General features: G+C 42.2%; 1 protein-coding gene across 1 annotated transcript; it reads left to right on the top strand.

Annotated features, from left to right (window-relative positions):
- Window positions 1–4,103: 4,103 nt before the first annotated feature.
- On the top strand, window positions 4,104–26,755 carry LOC109889305 (heat shock factor-binding protein 1-like). Its single transcript, XM_020480644.2, has 4 exons — window positions 4,104–4,412; window positions 5,428–5,494; window positions 5,919–6,045; window positions 26,436–26,755. The coding sequence occupies exons 1-3, from the start codon at window positions 4,368–4,370 to the stop codon at window positions 6,041–6,043; spliced, it is 237 nt and encodes a 78-aa protein (XP_020336233.1). The 5' UTR covers window positions 4,104–4,367; the 3' UTR covers window positions 6,044–6,045; window positions 26,436–26,755.
- Window positions 26,756–27,047: the final 292 nt, after the last annotated feature.

Genomic DNA, 27,047 nt, shown 5'->3' on the forward strand with positions numbered 1-27,047 from the left:
TCCTGTATGACTTTCCTCAGCTGTGCGAGTTGTGAGTCTTTTTCTGTTTCTGCTTGGATCTCCTTCAGTTTTGTGTCACTAACTGGTAAGTTGCTGTACAGTGTGCACTTGCATGTCCATGCCTTCACTGAGGCTGCTGTCCTTATAGGTAAGACACTTTCTGGAGTGTGTCTGCGACAGGGATGTCTTTGCCTAGACGGTGAATGATTGTGAAGTCGTATTTTTGTAGTTGAAGGATCATTCTCTGTAGTCTTGGCGGGGCTGCGGATAGTGGTTTCCGAATAATTGACTCAAGGGGCTTGTGGTCGGACTTGTCGTCCATATATGTACTGATGGAAACGTTTACATCCGAACAGAATGGCGTAGAGCTCCTTTTCGATTTTCCGCGTAGTTGATTTCACAGTCTGTGAGAGATTTGGAAGCGTAGCCGATGGGCTTTCCTTCTTGCAGTAGAACTGCACCTAGTCCATACTTCGACGCATCCACTTGGAGTCTGAGCTCTTTGTCGGGGTCGTAGTAGGCAAGGATTGGTCCTGGTTCTCTCGTGATCAAGTCTTTCACATTCTGGAAAGCAATGTCGTGTTGCTTGTCCCAGAGGAACTCACTGGACTGCTTTAGCAGTTGACGCAGGGGTGCATTAGCATTGGAGAGGCTGGGTGCGAACTTGGCTAAGTAGTTGACCATGCCAAGCACTGTTTCCAGCTCTGTACAGTTCTTTGGTGGCTCCATTTCTTTTATGGCTAAGATCTTCTGTGGATCTGGCTTGATTCCAGTGACTGTGAGAAGATGTCCGAAGTAGCTGACCTCTGTAGCGCCGACTGTGCTCTTCTCGGGGTTGAGCCGGACTCCTCTCTCGTGGGACCTTTGCAGCACCGAGGTTTCGGTCGTGCTCATCTTTGGTTCGACCATAGACAAGGATGTCATCCACAATTGCCACAACTCCGTCGAGGCCTTCGTACACTTCGGCAATCTTTCGCTGAAACTCGTCTTGGGCTGAGATAATCCCAAAAGGCAGGCGACGGAACCTGTAGCGTCCAAACGGTGTGTTGAATGTTGTGAGCTTAGATGACTCTTCTGTGAGCTTGATAGCCCAGTAGCCTGATATAGCGTCCATGACACTGAATTAGTGTGCTCCTGCTAGCTTGTGTGTGATGCCATCTAGCATCAGTAAAGGATAATGGGGGCATTTGATAGCCTTGTTCAAGTCTCTTGGGTCGAGGCATACTCGGAGCTTGCCTGTGTGTGGTTTCTCTACCACCACTAACTCGTTCACCCAGTCAGTCAGTTCTGTAACCTTGGTGACTATGTCAGATTGCTCCATGCTCTCCAACTCTTTCTTCAGGCGGGCACAGAGAGCAAGAGGAATCTTTCTCGGTGGGTAGACCACAGGGGTTGCGTCTCGGTCAAGGTGAATGGTACATTCTCCTGGGAATAATCCTATTCCTGTAAAAACCGCAAACTCCTCCAGTACATTGTCTGTCTCTACTGGTCCTGTCAATGATAAAACTAGCTTGATGAGGTCCATGTCTAAACATGCATTAAGACCTACCACTGCAGGTGCTCTAGTGTCAACAACATAAAAGTCCAACATCATGTCACTTTCCTTGTATTTGCATTTGAAAGTGCATGTGCCTTTTACTGGGAGCTGTTCACTACCATAACCAGTGGGCTGTAGCTCACATTCAGATGTCCAGCTGCGGTACTTATTCAGAGGAATAATGTTTACTTGTGCACCAGTGTCTAGTTTGAACTTTAGCTTTGTGCCTTGTGTTCCTATCTCAATGTCAGCAAAGGCTTGCTCTGTCTCTGATATTTGACTTTCTGTGTCACTGAATCAATAAACAGTTCATCAGCGTTTGACTCTTTGATTGACATTTCATCTTCACTCATTGTGTGCAATGTTTTTCCACGGTAAGCTCTGCACACTTTTTCCACATTTATTACAGTTTGACTTTAGCTGGGCAATTTCCTTGTTCGCCATGCACCTTGTATCCACATGTTTTGGGGCGATTCTGTTTCACTCTGTTTTGGAGTTATGTCTCTCTCCGTTCTAAAACGCGCTCTGTGAACCAAAAGTGTGCTTTGATGTCTGCCTGACAGCGTGAACTGCTTGTTCACGTGATGCGCTCGTGCTGCCGCTCTGAGCCTGTGCTAGCTCGTGAGATCTGGCTATGTCGATAGCTTTGTCCAACGTTACCTCAGACCCAACATTCAAAAGTTTCTCTCTCACTCGCGGTGATTGTTTTCCAAATACAATACGGTCCCTGGCCATCTTATCCTTGTTTGCATAATCACAGTCTTTCACAAGCAGACGCAGCACTGTCAACAACTGTTCAAAAGACTCGCTAGCTCCCTGTACTTTCCCATGGAATTTGTACCTAGCGAAAATCGTATTGGTCTTCGGCGCAACATATGCTTCAAAACGATCGTAGTATATTTTCAGTACCTTTGATTCAGCCTCGGTAAGTATCCATGTCTTGTAAATATCTCTCCCATTTTCACCGATCCAGAGGAGCAGGTAGCTGCATTTTTCCTCTTCTCCTGTCCTTCAGAGGACCCGTGAACATTAGCTCCACATGCTGTTTGTTCTTACACCATGCATCGGGTAAATTTGTAGACTCCCAGTCCATTCGAGGTGAAGGAACTCCAGAAAAATCCATCTTGTAAGACCTTTTACTCTGACAAAATGTCTTGTTTTGCACACTTTGTACAAAATAATCAAATGCAGTACTACAGGATATTTCTTAACGTAGCTCTTTATTAGCTAGCTATAACTAGCATGTTCACCTATCGCCAACCAGGATCAAACTGACCATGACCTAACCATTTGGGTGGTCTTAAACCAATCATAGCATAGTATGATATGGCGGTAAAATGCATCCAATTACAATTCAGTATGTTTAAACATATGAATAGACAGTAATGTAATTGATAATGTTGGAAAGGGGAGGAATTGTGCTTTACAATGGTATTGACATTACAGTTGATCTGGAAGTAGTACTTTTTTGGGGCGCTAAAATAAGGGCAATTTTAAGTAGGGATGACCATGGATGTTCTCTTGGTAAGTGTGTGAATTTGACTATTTTCTTGTCCTTTTAAACATTCAAAATGTAACGAGTACTTTTGGGTGGCAGGGGAAATGTATGGAGTTGTAAGTACTTTACACCACTGTCTAGGGAGACTATGACTTCCAGGAGTGTCCAAATTAAAACTATTAGGGGGAAAAAAACTCTGATTTGTTAATATCTACACCGTAATGTGACAATAACAACGACACCATATTTGAGAAACTAATCACCATGCATGTCATGCGGTGATTCCCATATATTTTTCCCCCATAGCCAATAGTAGTTGCACTGGTCGAAGAGTAGATAGATCTCGCGAATAAATGAATAAATTGGAGCGCGTTCTTGGGGAGTAGTCAATGAATTTGCGCGTAAATACGGTTGTTCAGGATATTCGAAGAACATGGTAGTGTATATAGATCCCTCTGCTTGTCCCAGGGTTTACCAAACTCGGTGCACGTTTTGGTTTTTGCCCTAGAGCTACACAGCTGATTCAAATAATCATCAAACAACGTTTGGGCAAAAACCAAAAAGTGCACCCCTTGGGCTCCTGAGGCTGTCGGTGCGCACGCGGCATTTTTGTTGTTGTTTTGTTTCCAATACTCTAGTATTCTTTGTTAAATTTTTATTTCACCGTTTTACACGTTTATTACCCTGTCTATTTACAGTTTAGCCTACTCTATCGCCCCGGGAATATGATCTCAATGACAGTTTCTGACAGGTGGTTAGTCCATGTAACGTAAACTCGTACATCGCCTTAGTCCTTCTGCCTCTGATCTGGCAGACACACTAAACACATGCTTAATTTGTAAATTATGTCTGAGTGTGCCCCTGACTAGCCGTAATCGAAATCATTTTTACATTTACTTTTATAAAATCTAATTATTTTAGAATTTTACTCAAGTAGTATTTCACTGGGTGACTTTCACTTTTTATATTTAATGTATTTTTACAATTGGGTACCTTTTCCACCACTGTCCATAGGCAGATTTGTTGCCTCCCACAATGTATCAATGCTTGTCACATTGCATAGGGTTTACGAGACTTTGAAAACCGCGGGATTAAACTAATCGAATTTCGCCAAATCGAGGCTTTGCATACCAAAAACTAAACGTTCCACATTCGGTTGGGTTCCTGCTTCAGTGTTCTCGCGATACGTGTTTTGCAAAAACAGCTGACTGACATATCTGGATTTACGTGATAGAGCTAGGGATCCTGTATTTATTTTTGCCCAAGGTAGCTAATTTAGCTAGAGTTCATTTTACACCACTTCATAACACGCGTGTCGTGCAGAGGGAAAATATGGCAGACAGTGATCCAAAGTCAGTTCAGGACCTTACCAATGTGGTGAGTATATAACATTGAAGCTAGCTAAATTAGCTAGCCAGCCACGATTCACCCAGGCCTGGTGAATGGATATGTTTCGATTTACATTAGCCGATCATTTCAATAGCCTATGTAACTAGCTAGCTAAGAAATAGGATCCTACGAAATATCTGTAAAAGTAGAGTATCAAACTGTAGAACGGTAAGAAAATATCATGGCTCCAATTGCTGTAGTGCCAAAGATGTTGTTTATAACTAACCCAAGATGGACCACAGTCTTTAGGCAGAACACGCAAAGAGGTGGGCAGACCCAAGCACGATTTAGCGAGATCCTATTGGCGCGTTCTAGCACATATTTGCATACGTTATTAGGGAACGAATACCTTGTGAAGTGCGCGTTGGCAATAGTAAAATTTTTTTGGCGAAGGGTAAAGTCTACAAAACATAATCTACTCTATTCGTAACATATTGTAGTTGGTAACAAATCTGTATTGAGATACAATTTGCAGAATTTCGGCAAAAATCCATCTCGCGCCATCTTCTCCCATTGCTGGCCACTGGGCTCCCTCTCATCACCATATTTGGTGGGGTGGAAATGCCAACCGGATGTTTCAGATGTATACATCCAGGGAAACATCTGGCTCATTGTTCTCTCTGTGGTAGTGCTGTAGCTACATCTCCCATAATCTAGGCATCACTGATTGAAAAAGGAACACCTTCTCTTTTTATCCATGATCATGCTCTGTATAGCTTGCTTAAATAAATAAACAAACATTATATAAAAACGGCCAATACATTTTGATGTGGTTTGAATTCTGCTCAATTAAAATGTACAAAATTATTCTGAAATGACCACAAACTATTTTTGCTGTATTTTTTTCTCTATTTTCTCCCACCCACCTATTTCTTTATTTCTATCCTCCAGTTTGCCTTTTGGATTTTCATAAGTTTCTTGCAAGATGGGTCACATTTGGTCATTGAACACAATAGATCATATCAGCCTGTGTAATGATACACCTGTTACTGCTCTCTAAAAGGTCCAGACGCTGCTGCAACAGATGCAGGATAAATTCCAGACCATGTCAGACCAGATCATCGGAAGAAATATCCTCAACATTTTTAGGTAACTTGGTATGGGCTTGGTATCTTGGTATCTTTCAAGTCATTATGCATTTTTTATAAATGGGGTGTCATACGGTCACACCCCCATTAGTTCATTTCCAAACATAATGGTCTTTGGTCCATTTTGATGTTTATTTTACATGATCAAATTTGTCAAAGATTTCTAGTAGCCCTTTATATTACAGCACAGAAAGAAGCAGTAATAAAACAATTATAGTATAATAGTGCATAGGAATACATTAGATATGTCTTACCAGTTGGAGTCAGAATCTTGGCTGGGGAGTGTCTGTTAGTGATCATCATTAATGTTATAATGGAGAGGTATTCCAGCCAGCACATCCCATCCGTCAGCTTAATCCACACGTCCATTTTGGGCTAGCCCATTGTCTTCCTTAACCATGTTCACTTGATGAGATGAGCACCCGCATCGATGACCTGGAGAAGAACATTGCTGACCTCATGACCCAGGCAGGCGTGGAGGAGATCGAGGGGGTCAAGGAACCACAAGTCAAAGAAGGACAAGGGTCATGAAGGTAATCTAACGGCACTTTACTAAATGTTTTCTATTTCTGTATGATACTCATCGGTCCCCGGTTCAAATGTTTAAGATACGAGTGCGTCGGTCTGCGGACCCCAAAAAGATCAAAATGAGGCATGCATTGGTCAGGAAATCTATTCAAATTTTACGAATCGCTGGTTCACTAAAAACATTCTCATATTACTTTCTACCCTATCTTTTGTGACAAATTATGTGTCCTCTCCTTCACTGTCAAACTAAGCAGGTAACTGTGTTGACAGTCATTGATCTACAAGTAATTTTGCATGCCAAACAACCCCAGGCAATATCAGTAGCAGTGTGCGCAGCTTCACGTGTTGACCAACGAGGTAGGCCCCTTATCTTGCACATCTGTGCCTTCAGAGTAAAAACATTTTTTTTTAAAGCTTGTGCAATATTTGGCTTTATTAGTTGAGTGACAACCAATGTAATTGCTAGGTTATTGTTATCAAACACTGTTGAAAATAGTGTTTTACCAGATTAGAAGTAAACTACCGGAGACACAACTAATCTGGCAATAGCCTACCTGCTGATTGGGGCATAGCCTACATTAGATTTTATTTTGATTGTTCAGGTTCACCATCAGCAATAGTTTTGGTAGTTTTACTTTAAGCAATCAGTGTATATAGTCAAGTTTAGATATGCAGGGTTGGTCGATAATTTCATAACGAGGACAGCAATCACTTTTGTAAACCGCACTGCATGGTCGAAGCAAAGAATAGAAAAATGACTAGTTAATTAGTGGATGATGGTGATTTCAGATCAAAAATGGGGCAAAAAAGTAGCTTACTATACCATTGCTTCCCCTAATCTGAGCGCCATACAGCCTCCGTTTTGTAAGCTCTGACCCAAATGTACTATTCTGTCATTTAAACATTTAAACTCAGCAAAAAAAGACTCACTGTCAACTGTGTTTATTTTCAGCAAACCTAACATGTGTAAATATTTGTGGAACATAACAAGAGTCAATAACTGAGACATAAACTGAACAAGTTACACAGACGTGACTAACAGAAATGGAATAATGTGTCCCTGAACAAAGGGGGGGGGGGTCAAAATCAAAAGGAACAGTCGGTATCTGCTGTGGCCACCAGCTGCATTAAGTACTGCAGTGCATCTCCTCCTCATGGACTGCACCAGACTTGCCAGTTCTTGCTGTGAGATGTTATCCCACTCTTCCACCAAGGCACCTGCAAGTTCCCGGACATTTCTGGGGGGAATGGCCCTAGCCCTCACCCTCCGATCCAACAGGTCCCAGACGTGCTCAATGGGATTGAGATCCGGGCTCTTCGTTGGCCAAGGCAGAACATGCACAAAACAAGCAGTATGGCTGGTGGCATTGTCATGCTGGAGGGTCATGTCAGGATGAGCCTGCAGGAAGGGTACCACATGAGGGAGGAGGATGTCTTCCCTCTCAACGTACAGCGTTGAGATTGCCTGCAATGACAACAAGCTCAGTCCGTTGATGCTGTGACACATCACCCCAGACCATGACGGACCCTCCGCCTCCAAATCGATCCCGCTCCAGAGTACAGGCCTCAGTGTAACACTCATTCCTTCAACGAAAAACGTGAATCCGACCATCACCTCTGGTGAGACAAAACCGGTGATGTCTGGTGAGGACCTGCCTTACAACAGGCCTACAAGCCCTCAGTCCAGCCTCTCTCAGCCTATTGCGGACAGGCTGAGCACTGATGGAGGGATTGTGCGTTCCTGGTGTAACTCGGGCAGTTGTTGTTGCCATCCTGTACCTGTCCCGCAGGTGTTATGTTCGGATATACCAATCCTGTGCAGGTGTCTTTACACATGGTCTGCCACTGCGAGGACGATCAGTTGTCCGTCATGTCTCCCTGTAGCGCTGTCTTAGGCGTCTCACAGTACGGACATTGTAATTTATTGCCCTGGCCACATTTGTAGTCCTCATGCCTCCTTGCAGCATGCCTAAGGCACGTTTACACAGATGAGCAGGGACACTGGGCATCTTTCTTTTGGAATTTTTTTCAGAGACAGCCTCTTTAGTGTCCTCAGTTTTCATAACTGTGACCTTAATTGCCTACCGTCTGTAAAATGTTAGTGTCTTAACGACCGTTCCACAGGTACATGTTTATGGTTAATTGAAAAAGCATTGGGAAAAGTGTTTAAAGTTTTTGTGATTTTTCCGAATTATCTTTGAAAGGCAGGGTCCTGAAAAAGGGACGTATCTTATTTTTGTGAGTCTATTTTTTCAATATAGCTGATATCAATTACTTACAACCGGCAAGAACTTTTGACCATCGGATCGGAAGTTACTTACCTCAATTCCGGCTTCGACTTTGACTCATCTGGCCTTGGCTCTTTCTGTAATCCCGACCCAATTCCTACCCAAGAGGAAATACAGACGTTAGAGGCAAGAGAGGGGGATCCTAGTGAGATTAAAGTAAAGGGAGAACCGGCCACCTCTTCCCTCCATTCTACTGGCCAATGTGGATGAGGGAGAGGTTGTTGTTCCTGTCCCACACTGCCACGTCTACCTTTTCTACCAAAATGACTCTCGAAATTGCAATATTTTCTGCTTTTCTGAAACATGGCTCTCGGACAAGATACCTGCCATTGCTATCCAACTTGATGGATTCTCCATTCACCCAGTGGAGTTGGGGAAATCAAGGGGGGAGGGGTTTGCCTCTTCATCAACAACAACTGGTGTGCTGACTCAAAGCCTATGGAAGTATCAACCCCATTGTTTACCAGTCCTGGAATACCTCATGGTCAAATGCAGACCCTTTTACCTCCCGAAGGACTTTTCAGCTGTTATCGTGACTGTTGTATACATTTCACCTCAGAACAAGAAAAATAACAAGCTGGCACTTATCTTCTTGGCGCACCCATCCCGTTAGTGGGATAATTTTCGTCAGCAACCGCTGAATAGCATAGCTCCACAGTCAAATAATATTACTAAAAAATATTAATATTCATGAAATCACAAGTGCAATATTGCAAAACACAGCTTAGCCTTTTGTTAATCCACCTGTCGTCTCAGATTTTGAAATGATGCTTTACAGCGAAAGCGATCCAAGCGTTTAAGTTTATCGATAGCATAACAAAACATTATGTACACTAAGCATTAAGTAGCTAGGTCACGAAAATCAGAAAAGCAATCAAATTAATCGTTTACCTTTGATCTTTGGATGTTTTCACTCACGAGACTCCCAGTCAGACAACAAATGTTCCTTTTGTTCCATAAAGATTATTTTTATACTCAAAATACCTCAGTTTGTCGCGTTATGTTCAGAAATCCACAGGAAAGAGCGGTCACGACAACGCAAACGTATATTCCAAATAATGTCCACAGAAACATGTCAAACGTTTTTTTAGAATCAATCCTCAGGTTGTTTTTAAAATATTTATTTGATAATATATCAACCGGGTGTGTAGGTTTTTCAATAACACCGGGAGAAACAATGGCCGCTTTACTCTGTAGCGCAAAACTCACTCTGAGAGCCCCCACCTATCCACTTACACAATGTGATCTTTCACACTAATTTTTCAAAATAAAAGCCTGAAACTATGTCAAATCAAATGTATTTATATAGCCCTTCGTACATCAGCTGATATCTCAAAGTGCTGTACAGAAACCCAGCCTAAAACCCCAAACAGCAAGCAATGCAGGTGTAGAAGCACGGTGGCTAGGAAAAACTCCCTAGAAAGGCCAAAACCTAGGAAGAAACCTAGAGAGGAACCAGGATATGTGGGGTGGCCAGTCCTCTTCTTGCTGTGCCGGGTGGAGATTATAACAGAACATGGCCAAGATGTTCAAATGTTCATAAATGACCAGCATGGTCCAATAATAATAAGGCAGAACAGTTGAAACTGGAGCAGCAGCACGGCCAGGTGGACTGGGGACAGCAAGGAGTCATCATGTCAGGTAGTCCTGAGGTATGGTCCTAGGGCTCAGGTCCTCCGAGAGAGAGAAAGAAAGAGAGAAATAGAGAGAGCACACTTAAATTCACACAGGACACCGAATAGGACAGGAGAAGTACTCCAGATATAACAAACTGACCCAAGCCCCCGACACATAAACTACTGCAGCATAAATACTGGAGGTTGAGACAGGAGGGGTCAGGAGACACTGTGGCCCCATCCGAGGACACCCCCGGACAGGGCCAAACAGGAAGGATATAACCCCACCCACTTTGCCAAAGCACAGCCCCCACACCACTAGAGGGATATCTTCAACCACCAATTTACCATCCTGAGACAAGGCTGAGAATAGCCCACAAAGATCTCCGCCATGGCACAATCCAAGGGGGTCTAAAGACTGACACCTTAGAGAAGCCATAGAAATGGAATCTGGTTGATATCCCTTTAAATGGAGGATAGGCATGCATAGGAACAGAGGTTTCAAAATAAGAGTCACTTCCTGATTGGATTTTCCTCAGGTTTTCACCTGCAATATCAGTTCTGTTATACTCACAGACAATATTTTTTACAGTTTTGGAAACATTGGAGGGTTTTCTATCCTAATCGGACAATTATATGCATATTCTAGTTTCTGGGGCTGAGAAATCGGCAGTTTCAAATGGGTACGTTTTCTTTGTTGTTGCCAAAAACGAAAATAATGCCCCCTACATGCAAAAGGTTAAACTGTACAAGGCTATAACCAAGCAGAAAAACATACATCCAGAGGCTGCTTTTCTGGTTGCCAGCGATTTTAATTCCATGTCATAAGGACACGTGATGCCTAACTTCCATCAACACGTGTCCCTCGCCAGTATGGGTGATAAATCCTAGACCACTGTTATTCTAGTCACAAGCAAGTATACAAGGCCCTACCTCGTCCTCCATTGAGCAAATCAGATCATGACTCCGTACTCCTGCTTCCTGTTTACAAGCAGAAGCTTAAACAGGAATTATCTGTGACTCGCTCTGTTGAGAAATGGTATCCATAGTTTATGCTACAGGACTGCTTTGCTAGCGTTGATTGGAATATGTTTCGTGACTCCTCTGATAACATCAACGAGTTAACCACCTCAGTCATCGGTTTCATTAGGAAATGCATTGGTGACATTGTCCCCACAGTCATCAAACAAGCAAAAGGACAATATAGGAATGAAGTGGAATCATATTACAGGCCGCATGTGGCAGGAGCTACAATCCATTACGGATTACAAAGGAAGACCAGTCCGGGATCTGCCCAACAATGTGAGGGTAACCACCAACCCAGAAAATTGGGTGATCTACTCTCTGATGTGAGTAAAGTCTAAATCAGGTCAAGGCCACAGGGTCCGATTAGTATTCCAGGGCGCGTTCTCACAGCATATGCAGAACAGCTGGCAGGTACACTACATGACCAAAAGTATGCTGACACCTGCTTGTCGAACATCTCATTCCAAAATCATGGGCATTAATATGGAGTCGTCCCCCCCCTCTTGCTGCTAGAACAGCCTCCACCCCTCTGGGATGGCTTTCCACTAGGTGCTGGAACATGCTTTGGGGGCTTACTTCCATTCAGCCATGAGCATTAGTGAGGTCAGGAACTGATGTTGGGTGATTAGGTCTGGCCTGCAGTTGGAGTTCCAATTCATCCCAAAGGTGTTGGATGGAGTTGAGGTCAGGGCTCTGTGCAGGCCAGTAAAGTTCTTCCACACCCATCTCGAGAAACCATTTATGTATGGACCTCGCTTTGTGCACTAGGGCATTGTTATTCTGAAGCAAGAAAAGGCCTGCCCCAATCTGTTGCCACAGTCAGAAACACAGATTGTCTAGAATGTCATTGGAACTAGGGGGCCTAGCCCGAACCATGAAAAACAGCCCCAGACCATTACTCCTCCACCAAACCTAATAGTTGGCACTGCGTTGGGGCAGGTAGCGTTAACCTGGCATTCGCCAAAACTAGATTTGTCCGTCAGACTGACAAATGGTGAAGCGTGATTCATCATCATTCCGTCTTTCGGATGGGACGTTAAACTGTCCTGACTCTCTGAGGTCATTAAAGGGGATGAGGTCATTAAAGATCCCATGGCACTTATCGTAAGAGTATTGGTGTTAACCCCAGTGTCCTGGCTAAATTCCCAATCTGGCCCTCAAACCATCACAGTCACCTAATAATCCCCAGTTTACAATTGGCTCATTCATCCCCCTCCTCTCCCCTGTAACTATTCCCCAGGTCGTTGCTGCAAATGAGAACGTGTTCTCAGTCAACTTACCTGGTAAAATAACGGATAAATATATATACATATATATAAAAAAAATAATTGCTCCAGAGAACGCATTTCCACTGCTCCAGAGTCCAATGGCAACAAGCTTTACGCCACTCCAGCTGACGCTTGGCATTGCGCATGGTGATTATTAAGGTTTATTTGCGGCTGCTCGGCAATGGAAACCCATTTCATGAAGCTCCCGACTAACCGTTATTGTGCTGACGTTGCTTCCAGAGGCAGTTTGGAACTCTATTGTGAGTGTTACAACCAAGGACAGATGAGCCACACTCGCTTTATTGATCCACTATCCCTGCACATTGTAAATATGGTACTGGAACAGACCCTGTGTATATAACGTAAACTCACCCCATTCCGTACAAATGTGCGCAACCGGGACATTCAAGCGAGGCTGCAAAGAAAACTAATGGGACTGTAGTGACTGTGTTGACTTCAAAATCTGGGGTGTGAACTACGTTTCTAATCAAGCGTTGATCGACATGGTAATGGATCTATAGTATTGGAGATAAGTTGAAAAAACGGACTCTCCGTTACATCGTGACGTGTCATGCTTTAACGTACAGCACGCATAAAGCAACTATTTCTGTCTTACAATCTCTCTCCACCACGTGTAGCACTTCTCTCATCATTTAAAAACAAGAACTGGACATTGACGGGGGTAAGGGGGGGATGATACCTAGTTATTTTTTGCGTCATCACTGTAAGTGATCGTCACTCTCAAAGCCGCTGTCTACTTCTAAAGATCACTTTAGCACCGCACCGTTTTCCCACACATCTCCTTTCCCTTCCCCACCCGCCATTTTTAAAAAGACCCGAAGGAGCACATTGCCTTCTTCAATCATGCAGAACCGGGCAGCATGGAGGTCTTGGCATGAATTCTGTTGGAAAGGGGAGAAATTGTGCTTTAAAATGGTATTGACATTACAGTTGACCTGGAAATATTACTTTTTTTGGACGCTAAAATAAGGTCGATTGTACAGACCAAGGCGATGTACAAAAGTGAGTGAGTTTACGTTACTATGCTTACTTTATCATGTTCTTCTTATTTTTATATATTGTGTATTTTTGTTCTACCCTCTTATTGATTAATACATTGTTGGGGTTAGAACTTGCAAGAAAGGCATTTCACTGCATTTGTGGATGTGATATTAACTTGAATCTAGATGCCCCATCTCCCTTATTGCTCAGCTCAGGTGCTTACATACGGTACACCATATATATACAGTACCAGTCAAAGGTTTGGACACACCTACTCATTCCAGGGTTTCTTTATTTTTACTATTTTCTAGAATGTAGAATAGTGGTGAAAACATCAACACTATGAAATAACACATGGAATCATGTAGTAACCAAAAAAGTGTTAAACAAATCAAAATATATTTTAGATTGTTCAAAGTAGCCACCCTTTGCCTTAATGACAGCGTGTCACACTCTTGGCATTCTCTCAACCAGCTTCACCTGGAATGCTTGGTCAAATAGCCCTTACACAGTCTGGAGGTATGTTGGGTCATTGTCCTGTTGAAAAACAAATAGAGCAATAGTGGCTGCCAATGGCTGGAACGAATTGCAAAAATCACTGAAGCTGGAGACTTATATCTCCCTCTAACTTTAAGCATCAGCTGTCAGAGCAGCTTACCTATCACTGTACACAGCCAATCTGTAAATAGCACACCAAACTACCTCATCCCCATATTGGTATTTATCTTTCTTGCTCTTTTATACCCCAGTATCTCTACTTGCACATCATCATCTGCACATCCTATCACTCCAGTGTTAATGCTAAATTGTAATTATTTAGCCTCTATGGCATATTTATTGCCTTGCCTCCCTACTCTTCTACATTTGCACACACTGTACATTCTATTGTGTTATTGACTGTACGTTTATTTATGTGTAACTCTGTTGTCGTGTCTGGCTATGCCGGATTAAGTGATATGATATGCTATACTATAAAATAATTTCTCTGTAATTAATATTACCTGATTAAGCTAATCAGGTTAATGTAATTGACTAGAAAGTTGGGGCACCACAAAATAATGTTTATAGAGCTGTTATCTTCCGAATACACTCTTAAAGACCTGGTAATCTTTTACATCAATAGCAGTCAATATTTAATCGTCACTTTATTCAGTCTCATCTGTAAGTTGTAAATTCTTGGTTATCTTCACGAACCCTGGCTAACAAGTTGAATCAGCAATACAACATTTGGTTTAATTATTTATTTACTAAATACCTAAATAATCACACAGAATTACATCTACACAGAATGGATCATACATTGATTACAAATTGTCATAAAGAAGACGTCCCTGGTGGACGGAACAGATACGACAGCTGGTTACACCAAGAGAGGGGGTTGGGTTTGAGTGAAAGAGCGGGAAGACTGAGTAACAAGGGGACAAGCTATGCTATCGTAAATACAGAATCTTATGCATTCTAAATAACCACCCATTTGAAAAAGGAAAATGCAATAAATATTTACTCTGAGCTGCGCTTCGGTAGATTGGTCGTAAATGGTAGGCCGGGTTGTACTTTGTAGTATCGTTGTGTTTGTTAGACTGGATACATCTTCCGTCCTTTCCTAGCCCACGTTTACAGTGACTGCTGCTAACGCAACGGCTAGGAGGTATCACTTCTGGAGTGAATAAGAGTTCAAAGTTCATATATAAGTTGCCATACTTTTAAGCTCATGCTATATTCTGGCTGGTATAGTCGAAATTCATCCTTTCGGCGTGTAGGTCGTCACCTTCACATTGAAATTCGATGCCAATTGGGTTAGGTTCTTGCTGATGTTGGCTTAGTTCTGCAGGTGGTCTTTGTCCTTTCAACGTGGGGACTGCCAGTCCGCACGTATTTGGAACAGGAAGTTACATTTTCGGCAAGGGGCTTATATAGGTTTGGGAGAGAGGGTCGTGTTTCATAGTTTACAACCATTGTCTGTTCACATGGGCGGGGCCACTGAGTTGGCAGAGTTTACTCTGACAAACCGTTCTCTCATTAAAAAGCTAAATTACATTTAATCTTTTCACAAATAGTTTCATATTTAAACATTTAAATTGCACAACAATTCCATGTGAATCTGATAACTACACTGCTCAAAAAAATAAAGGAAACAGTAAAATAACACATCCTAGATCTGAATGAATGAAATATTCTTATTAAATACTTTTTTCTTTACATAGTTGAATGTGCTGACAACAAAATCACACACAAATTATCAATGGAAATCAAATGTATCAACCCATGGAGGTCTGGATTTGGATTCACACTCAAAATTAAAGTGGAAAACCACACTACAGGCTGATCCAACTTTGATGTAATGTCCTTAAAACAAGTCAAAATGAGGCTCAGTAGTGTGTGTGGCCTCCACGTGCCTGTATGACCTCCCTACAACGCCTGGGCATGCTCCTGATGAGGTGGCGGATGGTCTCCTGAGGGATATCCTCCCAGACCTGGACTAAAGCATCCGCCAACTCCTGGACAGTCTGTGGTGCAACGTGGCGTTGGTGGATGGAGCGAGACATGATGTCCCAGATGTGCTCAATTGGATTCAGGTCTGGGGAACGGGTGGGCCAGTCCATAGCATCAATGCACACTCCAGCCACATGAGGTCTAGCATTGTCTTGCATTAGGAGGAACCCAGGGCCAACCGCACCAGCATATGGGCTCACAAGGGGTCTGAGGATCTCATCTCGGTACCTAATGGCAGTCAGGCTACCTCTGGCAAGCACATGGAGGGCTGTGCGGCCCCCCAAAGAAATGCCACCCCACACCATGACTGACCCACCGCCAAACCGGTCATGCTGGAGGATGTTGCAGGCAGCAGAACTTTCTCCACGGCGTCTCCAGACTCTGTCACATGTGCTCAGTGTGAACCTGCTTTAATCTGTGAAGAGCACAGGGCGCCAGTGGCGAATTTGCCAATCTTGGTGTTCTCTGGCAAATGCCAAACGTCCTGCACGGTGTTGGGCTGTAAGCACAACCCCCACCTGTGGACGTCGGGCCCTCATACCACCCTCATGGAGTCTGTTTCTGACCGTTTGAGCAGACACATGCACATTTGTGGCCTGCTGGAGGTCATTCTGCAGGGCTCTGGCAGTGCTCCTCCTGCTCCTCCTTGCACAAAGGCGGAGGTAGCGTCCTGCTGCTGGGTTGTTGCCCTCCTACGGCCTCCTCCACATCTCCTGATGTACTGGCCTGTCTCCTGGTAACGCCTCCATGCTCTGGACACTACGCTGACAGACACAGCAAACCTTCTTGCCACAGCTCACATTGATGTGCCATTCTGGATGAGCTGCACTACCTGAGCCACTTGTGTGGGTTGTAGACTCCGTCTCATGCTACCACTAGAGTGAAAGCACCGCCAGCATTCAAAAGTGACCAAGACATCAGAAAGTGTAGACTTTCCAAGATAGGATGACAAACTATCATCAGTAATCATGTCTCAGACGCCAACTGAACTGACATCATATTCATTAAGTCCCAACGCATATTTTCAACTGGTTAGATTACCAGAATATGGTTTGTTTCCCATCTTTATGGGGGCATAAACCTCCCCCCTCAGGCCAACGTCATGACACTCTGTCTTTGTCGCACTGCTTTGCTTTATCTTGGCCAGGTCACAGTTGTAAATGAGAACCTGTTCTCAACTGGCCTACCTGGTTAAATAAATGTGAAATAAAACATTTAAAAAATGATCGTCCCAATAAGCGCAAACCAGATGGGATGGTGTATTGCCATTCTGGTTAAGTGTGCCTTGAATTATAAAAAATAATCACAGACCGTGTCACCATCAAAGCAACCCTACACCATCACACCTCCTCCTCCATGCTTCACAGTTGGAACCACACATGCAGAGATCATCCATTCACCTACTCTGCATCTCACAAAGACACAGCAGTTGGAACTAAAAATCTCACATTTGGACTCATCAGACCAAAGGACAGATTTCCACCGTTCTAATGTCCATTGCTCGTGTGTCTTGGCCCAAGCAAATCTCTTATTGGTGTCCTTTAGTAGTGGTTTCTTAGTAGCAATTTGATCATGAAGGCCTGATTTCACAGTCTCCTCTGAACAGTTGATGTCTCTTACTTGAACTCTATGAAGCATATATTAGGGCTGAAATTTCTGAGGCTGGTAGCTCATTTTATTTTGGTATTTTATTGGGATCCCCATTAGCTGTTGCAAAAGCAGCAGGAAGTTGAAATTGGGCACGCTATTTATCCAAAAGTGAAAATGCTGCCCCCTATACCTTAAGGACAGAACTACATGCATTTTTTTAAAGGCACGCGTAGCCTAGATGTCAATCCAAACATACATACATACATACATACATACATATATACAAAGGTCAAATAGGGTTGAGACGTTGTGCCGTGAGGTGTTTTAACCAGGTTTGCTGTTTATTTGCGCAATATGAGATGGAAGTGAATTCCATAACACAATGTTTCTTATAAACAGAAGTGATGCAGTCACTCTCTTCGACTCTTAGCCAAGAGAGACTGGCATGCATAGTATTAATATCAGCCCTCCTGATTACAATGAAGAGCATGACGTGCCGCTCTGTTCTGGGCCAGCTGCAGCTTAACTAGGTCTTTCCTGGACCACACGACTGGACAATAATAATGATTAGACAAAACTAGAGCCAGCAGAACTTTGCTTTTTGGAGTGTCAGCAAATCAGCATCACTTTATTACAGACAGAACTCTCCCCGTCTTCACAACCATTGAATCTATATGTTTTGACCATGACTATTTACATTCTAAGGTAATGCCAAGTAATTTAGTCTCCTCAACTTGTTCAACAGCCACACCATTCATTACCAGATTCAGCTAAGGGCTAGATCTTAGGGAATGATTTGTACCAAATACAATGCTCTTAGTTTTAGAGATGTTCAGGACCAGTTTATTTACTGGCCACCCATTCCAAAACAGATTGCAACTCTTTAATGGTTTCATTGACTTCATTAGCTGTGGTTGCTGATGCGTATATGGCTGAATCATCAGCATACATGGACACGCATGCTTTGTTTAATGCCAGTGGCAGGTCATTGGTAAAAATAGAAAAGAGTAGAGGGCCCACAGAGCTGCCCTGCGGTACACCACACTTTACATGTTTGACATTAGAGAAGCTTCCATAAACCTCTCTGGGATATTCGGGACGGTAGCATCCCACCTCAACAACAGCCAGTGAAAGTGCAGGGCGCCAAATTCAAAACAGAAATCCCATAATTAAAATTCCTCAAACATACAAGTATTTCACACCATTTTAAAGATAAACTTGTTGTAAAGCCAGCCACAGTGTCCGATTTCAAAAAGGCTTTACGACGAAAGCACACCAAAAGATTATGTTTGGTCAGTACAGAAAAACTTAGCCAAAGAGAGGAGTCACAAAAAGCCGAAATAGAGAAAATTAATCACTAACCTTTGACACTCGTAGGACTTCATGTTACACAATACATGTATGTTTTGTTCGATAAAGTTCATATTTATATCCAAAAATCTCAGTTTACATTGGCGCGTTACGTTCAGTAGTTCCAAAATATCCGGTGGTTTTGCAGAGAGCCACATCAATTTACAGAAATACTCATAATAAACATTGCTAAAAGATACAAGTGTTATGCATGGAATTTTAGATCCACTTCTCCTTAATGTAACCACTGTGTCAGATTTCAAAAAAGCTTTCCCGAAAAAGCATACTATGCAATAATCTGAGTACAGCGCTCAGACAACAAAACAAGCCGTACAGATATCTGCCATGTTGTGGAGTCAACATAGTCAGAAATAGCATTATAAATATTCACTTGCCTTTGATCTTCATCAGAATGCACTCCCAGGAATCCCAGTTCCACAATAAATGTTTGATTTGTTCGATAAAGTCCATAATTTGTCCAAATACCTCCTTTTTGTTTGCGTGTTTAGTACACAATCCAAACTCACGACACGCGGGCAAGTCCAGGTGAAAGTTCAGAAGAATGGTCATATTACAGTTCGTAGAAACATGTCAAACGAAGTATAGAATCAATCTTTAGGATGTTTTTATCATAAATCTTCAATAATATTCCAACCGGAGAATTCCTTTGTCTGTAGAAATGCAATGGAACAGAGCTTACTCTCACGTGAGCGCGCATGATCAGCTCATGCCACTCTGGCAGACCATTGACTCATTCAGCTCCCATTCCCCCCTCCTTCACAGTAGAAGCATCAAACAAGGTTCTAAAGACTGTTGACATGTAGTGGAAGCCTTAGGAAGTGCAATATGACCCCATAGGCAATGAGTTGAAAAATGACCAACCTCAGATTTCCCACTTCCTGGTTGGATTTTTTTCTCAGGTTTTTGCCTACCATATGAGTTCTGTTATACTCACAGACATCATTCAAACTGTTTTAGAAACTTCAGAGTGTTTTCTATCCAAATCTACTAATACTATGCATATATTAGCAACTGGGCCTGAGTAGCAGGCAGTTTACTCTGGGCACCTTATTCGTCCAAGCTACTCAATACTGCCCCCAGTACCAAAGAAGTTAAAGAACACCCTTTGAGTTCTATTAGATTACAATATCGTGGAATCAGAGCTGAGGTTAAAGCCATAACACATTTTTTTTTTCAACAACCGGTTATGGTCAATATCAAAGGCTGTACTGAAATCAAGCAGTACAGCTACCACAATCTTCCTATTATAAATGTATTTCAAACAATCATCAGTCATTTGTGTCAGTGCTGTACATGTTGAGTGCCCTTCACTATAAGCATGCTGAAAGTCTGTTAATTTGTTTACAGAGAAATGGCATTGTATTTGGTCAAAAACCATTTTTTCTAACAGTTTGCTAAGAGCTGGCAGCAAGCTGATAGGTCTGCTGTTAGAACCAGTGAATGCCGCTTTACCACTCTTGGGTAGCGGAATTACTTTGGCTTCCCTCCAGGTCTGAAGACAAACACTTTCCTCTAGGCTCAGATTAAAGATATGACAGATGGGAGTGGCTATAGAGTCAGCTACCATCCTCAGTAGCTTTCCATCGAAGTTGTCAATGCCAGGAGGTTTGTCATTATTGATCGATTACAATTTTCCCACCTCTCCCACTCTAACTTTACATAATTCAAACTTGCAACGCTTTTCTTTAATTTAGTTTTTTTATGCATGAATACGATGGATTACTGTTTGTTGTTGACACTTCCTGCCTAAGTTTGCCCATTTTGCCAATGAAGTAATCATAAAAATAATTGACAACATTAAATGGTTTTGTGATAATAAGATGGCGTTGAATGCCTTTCTGCCCATAATTTCATTTACAGTACAAGTTTTTTCCATCATTCTTTATATAATTGATTTTGGTTTCATAATACAGTTTCTTATTTTTTTTGTTGAGTTTAGTCACAATTTCAGCCAGTCAAATGTGCAGCCAGACTTAGTAGCCACTCCTTTTGCCCAATCTCTTTCAACCATACAGTTTTTCAATTCCTCATCAATCCATGGAGCCTTAACAGTTCTAAAGGTCAGTTTCTTAACAGGTGAACGTTTATCAATAATTGGAAGAAGCAATTTTATAAATTAAGTGCAGTGTCTGGATGCTTCTCATTAATCACATCAGACCAACAAATATTTTTAACATCCACATAAGTCGCAGCAAATTATTTTGTATGAGCTCTTATGCCCAACTGTTGGAACTTTGGCTTTCCTGGAAATTGTGGTCACTGCATCAATGGGTATGGATACAGCTTTAGAACAAACTTCTACAGTATTAGTAAAAATGTGATCGATACATGTGGATGATCTTGTTCCTGTAGTGTTTGTAAATATTTTTTATTTAACCTTTAGTTAACTAGGCTTGTCAGTTAAGAACAAATTGTTATTAACAATGACGGCCTACCCCGGCCAAACCCTTAACTGGACGACACTGGGCCAATTGTGCGCCGCCCTATGGGACTCCCAATCACAGCCAGTAGTGATACAGCATGGAATCGAACCAGGGTCTGTAGTAACGCCCCTAGCACTCGATGCAGTGCTTTAGACCGATGCGCCACTCGCGAGCCCCAATAGGTAGGTTGATTTAATAACCTGAACCAGATTACAGGCACTGGTTACGGTAAGAAGCTTCCTCTTGAGCAGACAGCTTGATGAAAACCAGTCAGTATTCAGGTCCCCAAGAAAGTAGACCTCTCTGTTTACATCACGTACACTATCAAGCATGTCACACATATTATTTAGATACTGACTGTTTGAACTTGGTGACCTCTAGCAACACCCCCAAAAAAGGCTTTAGATGTGCCAAGTGACCCTGCAACCACAACACTTCAATAACACTTGACATAAGCTCTTCTCTAAACATTACAGGGGTATGGCTCTGTGTATACATACAGCAACACCTCCCCCAAAAGCATTTATGTGTTCTATAGATGTTATATCCTTGTATTGCTACTGCTGAATTATCTAAGTGAGTCTCAGAAATTGATAATATATGAATGTTAGCAAGTTATTGTATTCATGAACCTTATTTCTAAGGCTACATATATTAATATTGAGCTATTTTCAGTCCTTTCCTGGGTATCTTATCAGAGATAGACATAATGTGGAAAAGAGCAAACTAAGCAAGAGAACAACATATACATTTTATCAGTCCATATAATCAATTGGTGTGTGTGTTTGAGGTGGGGTTGACGCTATTAACCCATAGGCTTGGCTGTCATCCCCTCTAGGCTTCTGGGAGGGAGGGTGGACAATGAGCCTGTAAGCAATGTCCCCATGTGCTCTGCCAGCTTTCATGGTTGGGATCAGTTCTTTCCTCTTCTGACGCACAGCTTCAGGATAGTCCTCGTTGAGGAAGATCTAATTTCCTCAAGTTCTTGGCTTTTTCCAGAACAGCTACCTTGTCGTTGAACCTCAGGAACCTTACCACTTACCACCGGTGGTGAGATTTCCAGTCCTGTGGGTGCGCTTCACCTCAATCTTCCTGTGGTCCATTTTAGTAGTTGAATCCACCAGTATTTGGACAAAACACCTGAAGTTATTTTCTTGTTGTAACAACTGCTTGTAGAACTCTTTGTTCATTTAAAAGATAGACACCACTGTCCTCAGTCTATGTCAACGTAGGTTACGCTGTTACTCGTAGTTCCAGGAAGAGTATTTCTCCTCGGCAGCAGAGGTAACTCTGGGTCTTTCTGGGTCTTCCTTTCCTGTAGCAGTCCTCATGAGAGCCAGCTTCATCATAGCGCTTGATAGTTTTTGCGACTGCACTTGAGGAAACTTTCAAAGTTATTGTAATTTTACATATTGACTGACCTTCATTTCTTAAAATAATGATGGACTGTCGTTTCTCTTTTCTTATTTGAGCTGTTCTTGCCATTTATATGGACCCTATTACCAAATAGGGCTATCTTCTGTATACCACCCCTACCTTGTCACAACACAACTAATTGGCTCAAATGCATTAAGGAAAGTTTTATCAAGGCACACCTGTTAATTGAAATGCATTCCAGGTGACTACCTCATGAAGCTGGTTGAGAGAATGCCAAGAATGTGCAAAGCTGTCAAGGTAAAGGGTGGCTACTTTGAAGAATCTCAACTATATGTTGATTTGTTTAACTCTTTTTGGGGGTTACTACATGATTCCATATGTGTTATTTCATAGTTTTGATGTCTTCACTATTATTCTACAATGTAGGAAATATTTAAAATAAAGAAACCCTTGCACGAGTAGGTGTGTCCAAACTTTTGACTGGTACTGTCTCAGCTCAGACAGATCCAGCTCAGATTTGAGTTTAGAATGGAAAATTAGTTTATGCAACAAATGTTAGTGCATTGACCCAAATCACATCGATTCATTCCTCTAATCAAAACAAATTGTTTCAAACTGGGAAAAATTATATTTAAAAAAATAAACACAACATTCAACATTTTCTAAGATTTTACTGAGTTACAGTTCATATAAGGAAGTCAGTCAATTTAAATAAATTCATTAGGCCCTAATCTATGGATTTCAAATGAATGGGAATGCAGATAGTGTTCGGAAAGTATTCAGACCCCTTGACTTTTTCTACATTTTATTATATTACAGCCTTATTCTAAAATGGATGAAACTTTTTTTTCCCCTCATCAATCTACACACAATAACCTGATTTTGCTTTGCCATTATCGGGTTTTAGAAATGTTAGCAAATGTATTAAAAATAAAAAGCATACCATATTTGCATAATATTCAGACCCTTTGCTATGAGACTCTGAAGTTGAGCTCCGGTGCATCCTGTTTCCATTGATCATCCTTGATGTTTCTACAACTTAATTGGAGTCCACCTGTGGTAAATTCAATTGATTGGACATGATTTGGAAAGGCACATACCTGTCTTATATAAGGTCCCACAGTTTTACAGTGCATGTCAGAGCAAAAATCAAGCCGTGAGGTAAAAGGAATTGTCTGTAGAGCTCTGAGACAGGATTGTATCGTGGCACAGATCTGGGGAAGGGTACCAAAACATGTCTGCACCATTGAAGGTCCCCCAGAACACAGTGGCCTCCATCATTCTTAAATGGAAGAAGTTTGGAACCACCAAGACTCTTCCTAGAGCTGGCCGCCCGGCCAAACTGAGCCATCGGGGGAGAAGGGCATTGGTCAGGGAGGTGACCAAGAACCCGTCGGTCACTCTGACAGAGCCCAGAGTTCCTCTGTGGAGATGGTTGTCCTTCTGGAAGGTTCTATCATCTCTGCAGCACTCCACCAATCAGGCATGGTAGTGGCAGCATCATGCTGTGGGGATATTTTTCAGCAGCAGGGACTGGGATGCTAGTCAGGATCGAGGGGAAAAATGAAAGGAGCAAAGTACAGAGATCCTTGTTGAAAACCTGCTCAGGGCCTCAGACTGGGGCCAAGGTTCACCTTCCAACAGGACAATAACCCTAAGCGCACACAGCCAAGACAATGCAGGAGTGGCTTTGGGACAAGTCTCTAAATGTCCTTGATTGGCCCAGCTAGAGCCCACACTTGAACCCGATCGAACGACTCTGGAGAGACCTGAAAATCTCTGTGCAGTAACGCTCCACATCCGGGTGGACTCCCCAAATACAGGTGTGCCAAGCTTGTAGCGTCATACCCAAGAAGACTCCAGGCTGTAATCCCTGCCAAAGGTGCTTCAACAAGGTACTGAGTTTTAAAAAATGGGGTGTGTAGATTGTTTGAAAAATAATAATAAAAAGGCTGTAACAAAATGTGGAACATCAATGGGTCTGAATACTTAACGAATGCACTGTATGCATCTTTGTCACACATACCTTTAAAAAAAATAAAATGTAAAAAAGTAGGGGCGTGGATCAGAAAATCAGTCCGTATATGGTGTGACCACCATTTGCCTCATGCAGCGCGACACATCTCCTTTGCATTTAATTTATCAGGCGGTTTATTGTGGGCTGTGAAATGTTGTCCCACTCCTTCAATTACTGGGCGAAGTTGCTGGACTTTGGCGGGAACTGGAACACGCTGTCAATCCAGAGCATCCCAAACATGCTCAATGCATGTTATGTCTGAGTATGCAGGCCATGGAAAAACTGGGACATTTTCAGCTTCTAGGAATTGTGAACTGATCCTTGCAACATGGGCTATGCATTATCATGCTGACACATGAGGTGATGGCATTGGATGAATGGCACAACATTGGGCCTCAGGGTCTTGTCACGGTATCTCTGAGCATTCAAACTCCCATCGATAAAATACAATTGTGTTCATTGCCCTTAGTTTATGCCTGCCCATATCATAACTACACCGCCACCATGGGGAACTCTGTTCACAACATTGATATCAGCAAACCTCTTGTCCACATGAAACCGGGATTCATGTGTGAAGAGCACACTTCTCCAGCATGCCAGTGGCTAACGAGGTGAGCATTTGGCCACTGAAATAAGTTGCAACACTAAACTGCAGTCAGGTCAAGACCTGGTGAGGACGACGAGCACGCAGATGAGCTTCCCTGAGATGGTTTCTGACAGTTTGTGCAGATATTCTTTGCTTGTGCATACCCAGTTGCATCAGCTGTCCAGGTGGCTGGTCTCAGACGACCCCACGGGTGAAGACGACGGATGTTGAGGTCCTGGGCTCGCATGGTTACACGTGGTCTGCGGTTGTGAGGCTGGTTAGATGTAATGCCAAATTTTCTAATGACATTGGAGGTGGCTTATGGTAGAGAAATTAACATTCAATTATCTGGAGGCATTTCCAGCAGCCAGCATGCCAATAGTACTTTCTATCAACTTGAGTTATCTGTGGCATTGTGTTGTGAAAACTGCACATTTTAATGTGGCCTTTTATTGTCCCCAGCACAAGGTGCACCTGTGTAATGATCCGCTTCTTGATATGCCACACCTGTCAGGTGGATGGATTATCTTGGCAAAGGAGAAATGCTCACTAACAGGGATGTAAACATATTTCTGTACAACATTATTTAGAAATAAGCTTTTTGTGCACATGGAACATTTCTGGGATCATTTCTTTTTTTATTTCAGCTCATGAAACATGGGACCAACACTTTACATGTTGCATTTATATTTTTGTTCAGTGTAGAGACTTATTGTATCGTCGATTCACATTCCTAGTACTCGCGTTCTGGCACTCATCCCTGTATCCAAGTTGGTAGTAGTCCTGCATATACAAACATTTCAGGTGAAAGAAAAGTTATAATTTAAGCTGCATAAATAACCTCACTGGTGAACGAACATCTTTGACAAATCCCATTCAGACTTGTTTATACTGCATTATTGACTGTATGTTTGTTTTTACTCCATGTGTAACTCTGTGTCGTTTTATCTGTCGAACTGCTTTGCTTTATCTTGGCCAGGTCGCAATTGTAAATGAGAACTTGTTCTCAACTTGCCTACCTGGTTAAATAAAGGTAAAATAAAAATAAATAAATAAACATGGCTAGCATTCACATCCTTTCTCAAATGATAGTTTATGGCCTACCTTTTTGATGCCACGTACCAATTTGAAGTTGAAATAACTTTAGTTGTCCATCAATGACACATTTTATCAAAATTAATAATTCATATATTTTTTTACTTGAATTGATGGAAAGTTCTCTGTAGGTCTATAGGTAGATTATGATTGCAGTTGGAAACCGTAAACAATTCCATCAGGAAAAGTTAATGTCTCCCGAAGTACATGCTAAACCAACTATAAAACACATTTCAATTACAGGTTGCCAGACGACCAGCTGTCAAGGACTTTCTTCAGGAGCAGCATACTCTTCCACTATAACCATGAACTATTTTGATTTAGTGTGTTGTGAAATGCTTTTTTATATTGACTATTGTAATAAAAGTAACAGTTCTAATGTAGTGACTTGAAGATGTGTTATTTGTAAATGAGTATTTTTCCCTCAGAACTTTTCAGCCCTGTTAGTAATGGTTGATTGAAGTATACAGTAGAAGCCAGTGATATTAGCAGCACTGTGCCAAGTGGAATGCATTCAAAATTCAACAGATTTTCTTCTATTAAAGTTATTTAATACAAATGAATCTTAGTCTCATTCTAAGACAAACTCTCTTGTAGATCTGCCTCCTTTAGTGTGTGTATCAGGATAGTGTTGCCCTAGAGCCCTCAAACTCAATTCTGGACCTCGAAGCCATTTCCACTGCGGTTTTTCATTGTTCCCCTCTAATCAGGGACTAATTTAGACCTGGGACACCAGGTGTGTGCAAATAGTGATCAGATAGAAGGGAAACGCAACAGGCTCCAGACCTCGTAGGAGTTGAATAACCCTGCCCTTGAGGAGCTCTTGACTGAAGAACTCAGCTACAACAGAGGTGG

Source organism: Oncorhynchus kisutch, linkage group LG4 (assembly GCF_002021735.2).
Source record: "Oncorhynchus kisutch isolate 150728-3 linkage group LG4, Okis_V2, whole genome shotgun sequence".
NCBI classification, from domain to species: Eukaryota; Metazoa; Chordata; class Actinopteri; order Salmoniformes; family Salmonidae; genus Oncorhynchus; species Oncorhynchus kisutch.

Bases quoted from the DNA above. Each gene is read 5' to 3' on its own strand.
- LOC109889305 (XM_020480644.2), top strand. From the start codon at position 4,368: ATGGCAGACAGTGATCCAAAGTCAGTTCAGGACCTTACCAATGTG. The intron at 4,413-5,427 runs GTGAGTATATAA...GCTCTCTAAAAG, and splicing joins TTCAGGACCTTACCAATGTG to GTCCAGACGCTGCTGCAACA. The intron at 5,495-5,918 runs ATATCCTCAACA...AACCATGTTCAC, and splicing joins AGACCAGATCATCGGAAGAA to TTGATGAGATGAGCACCCGC.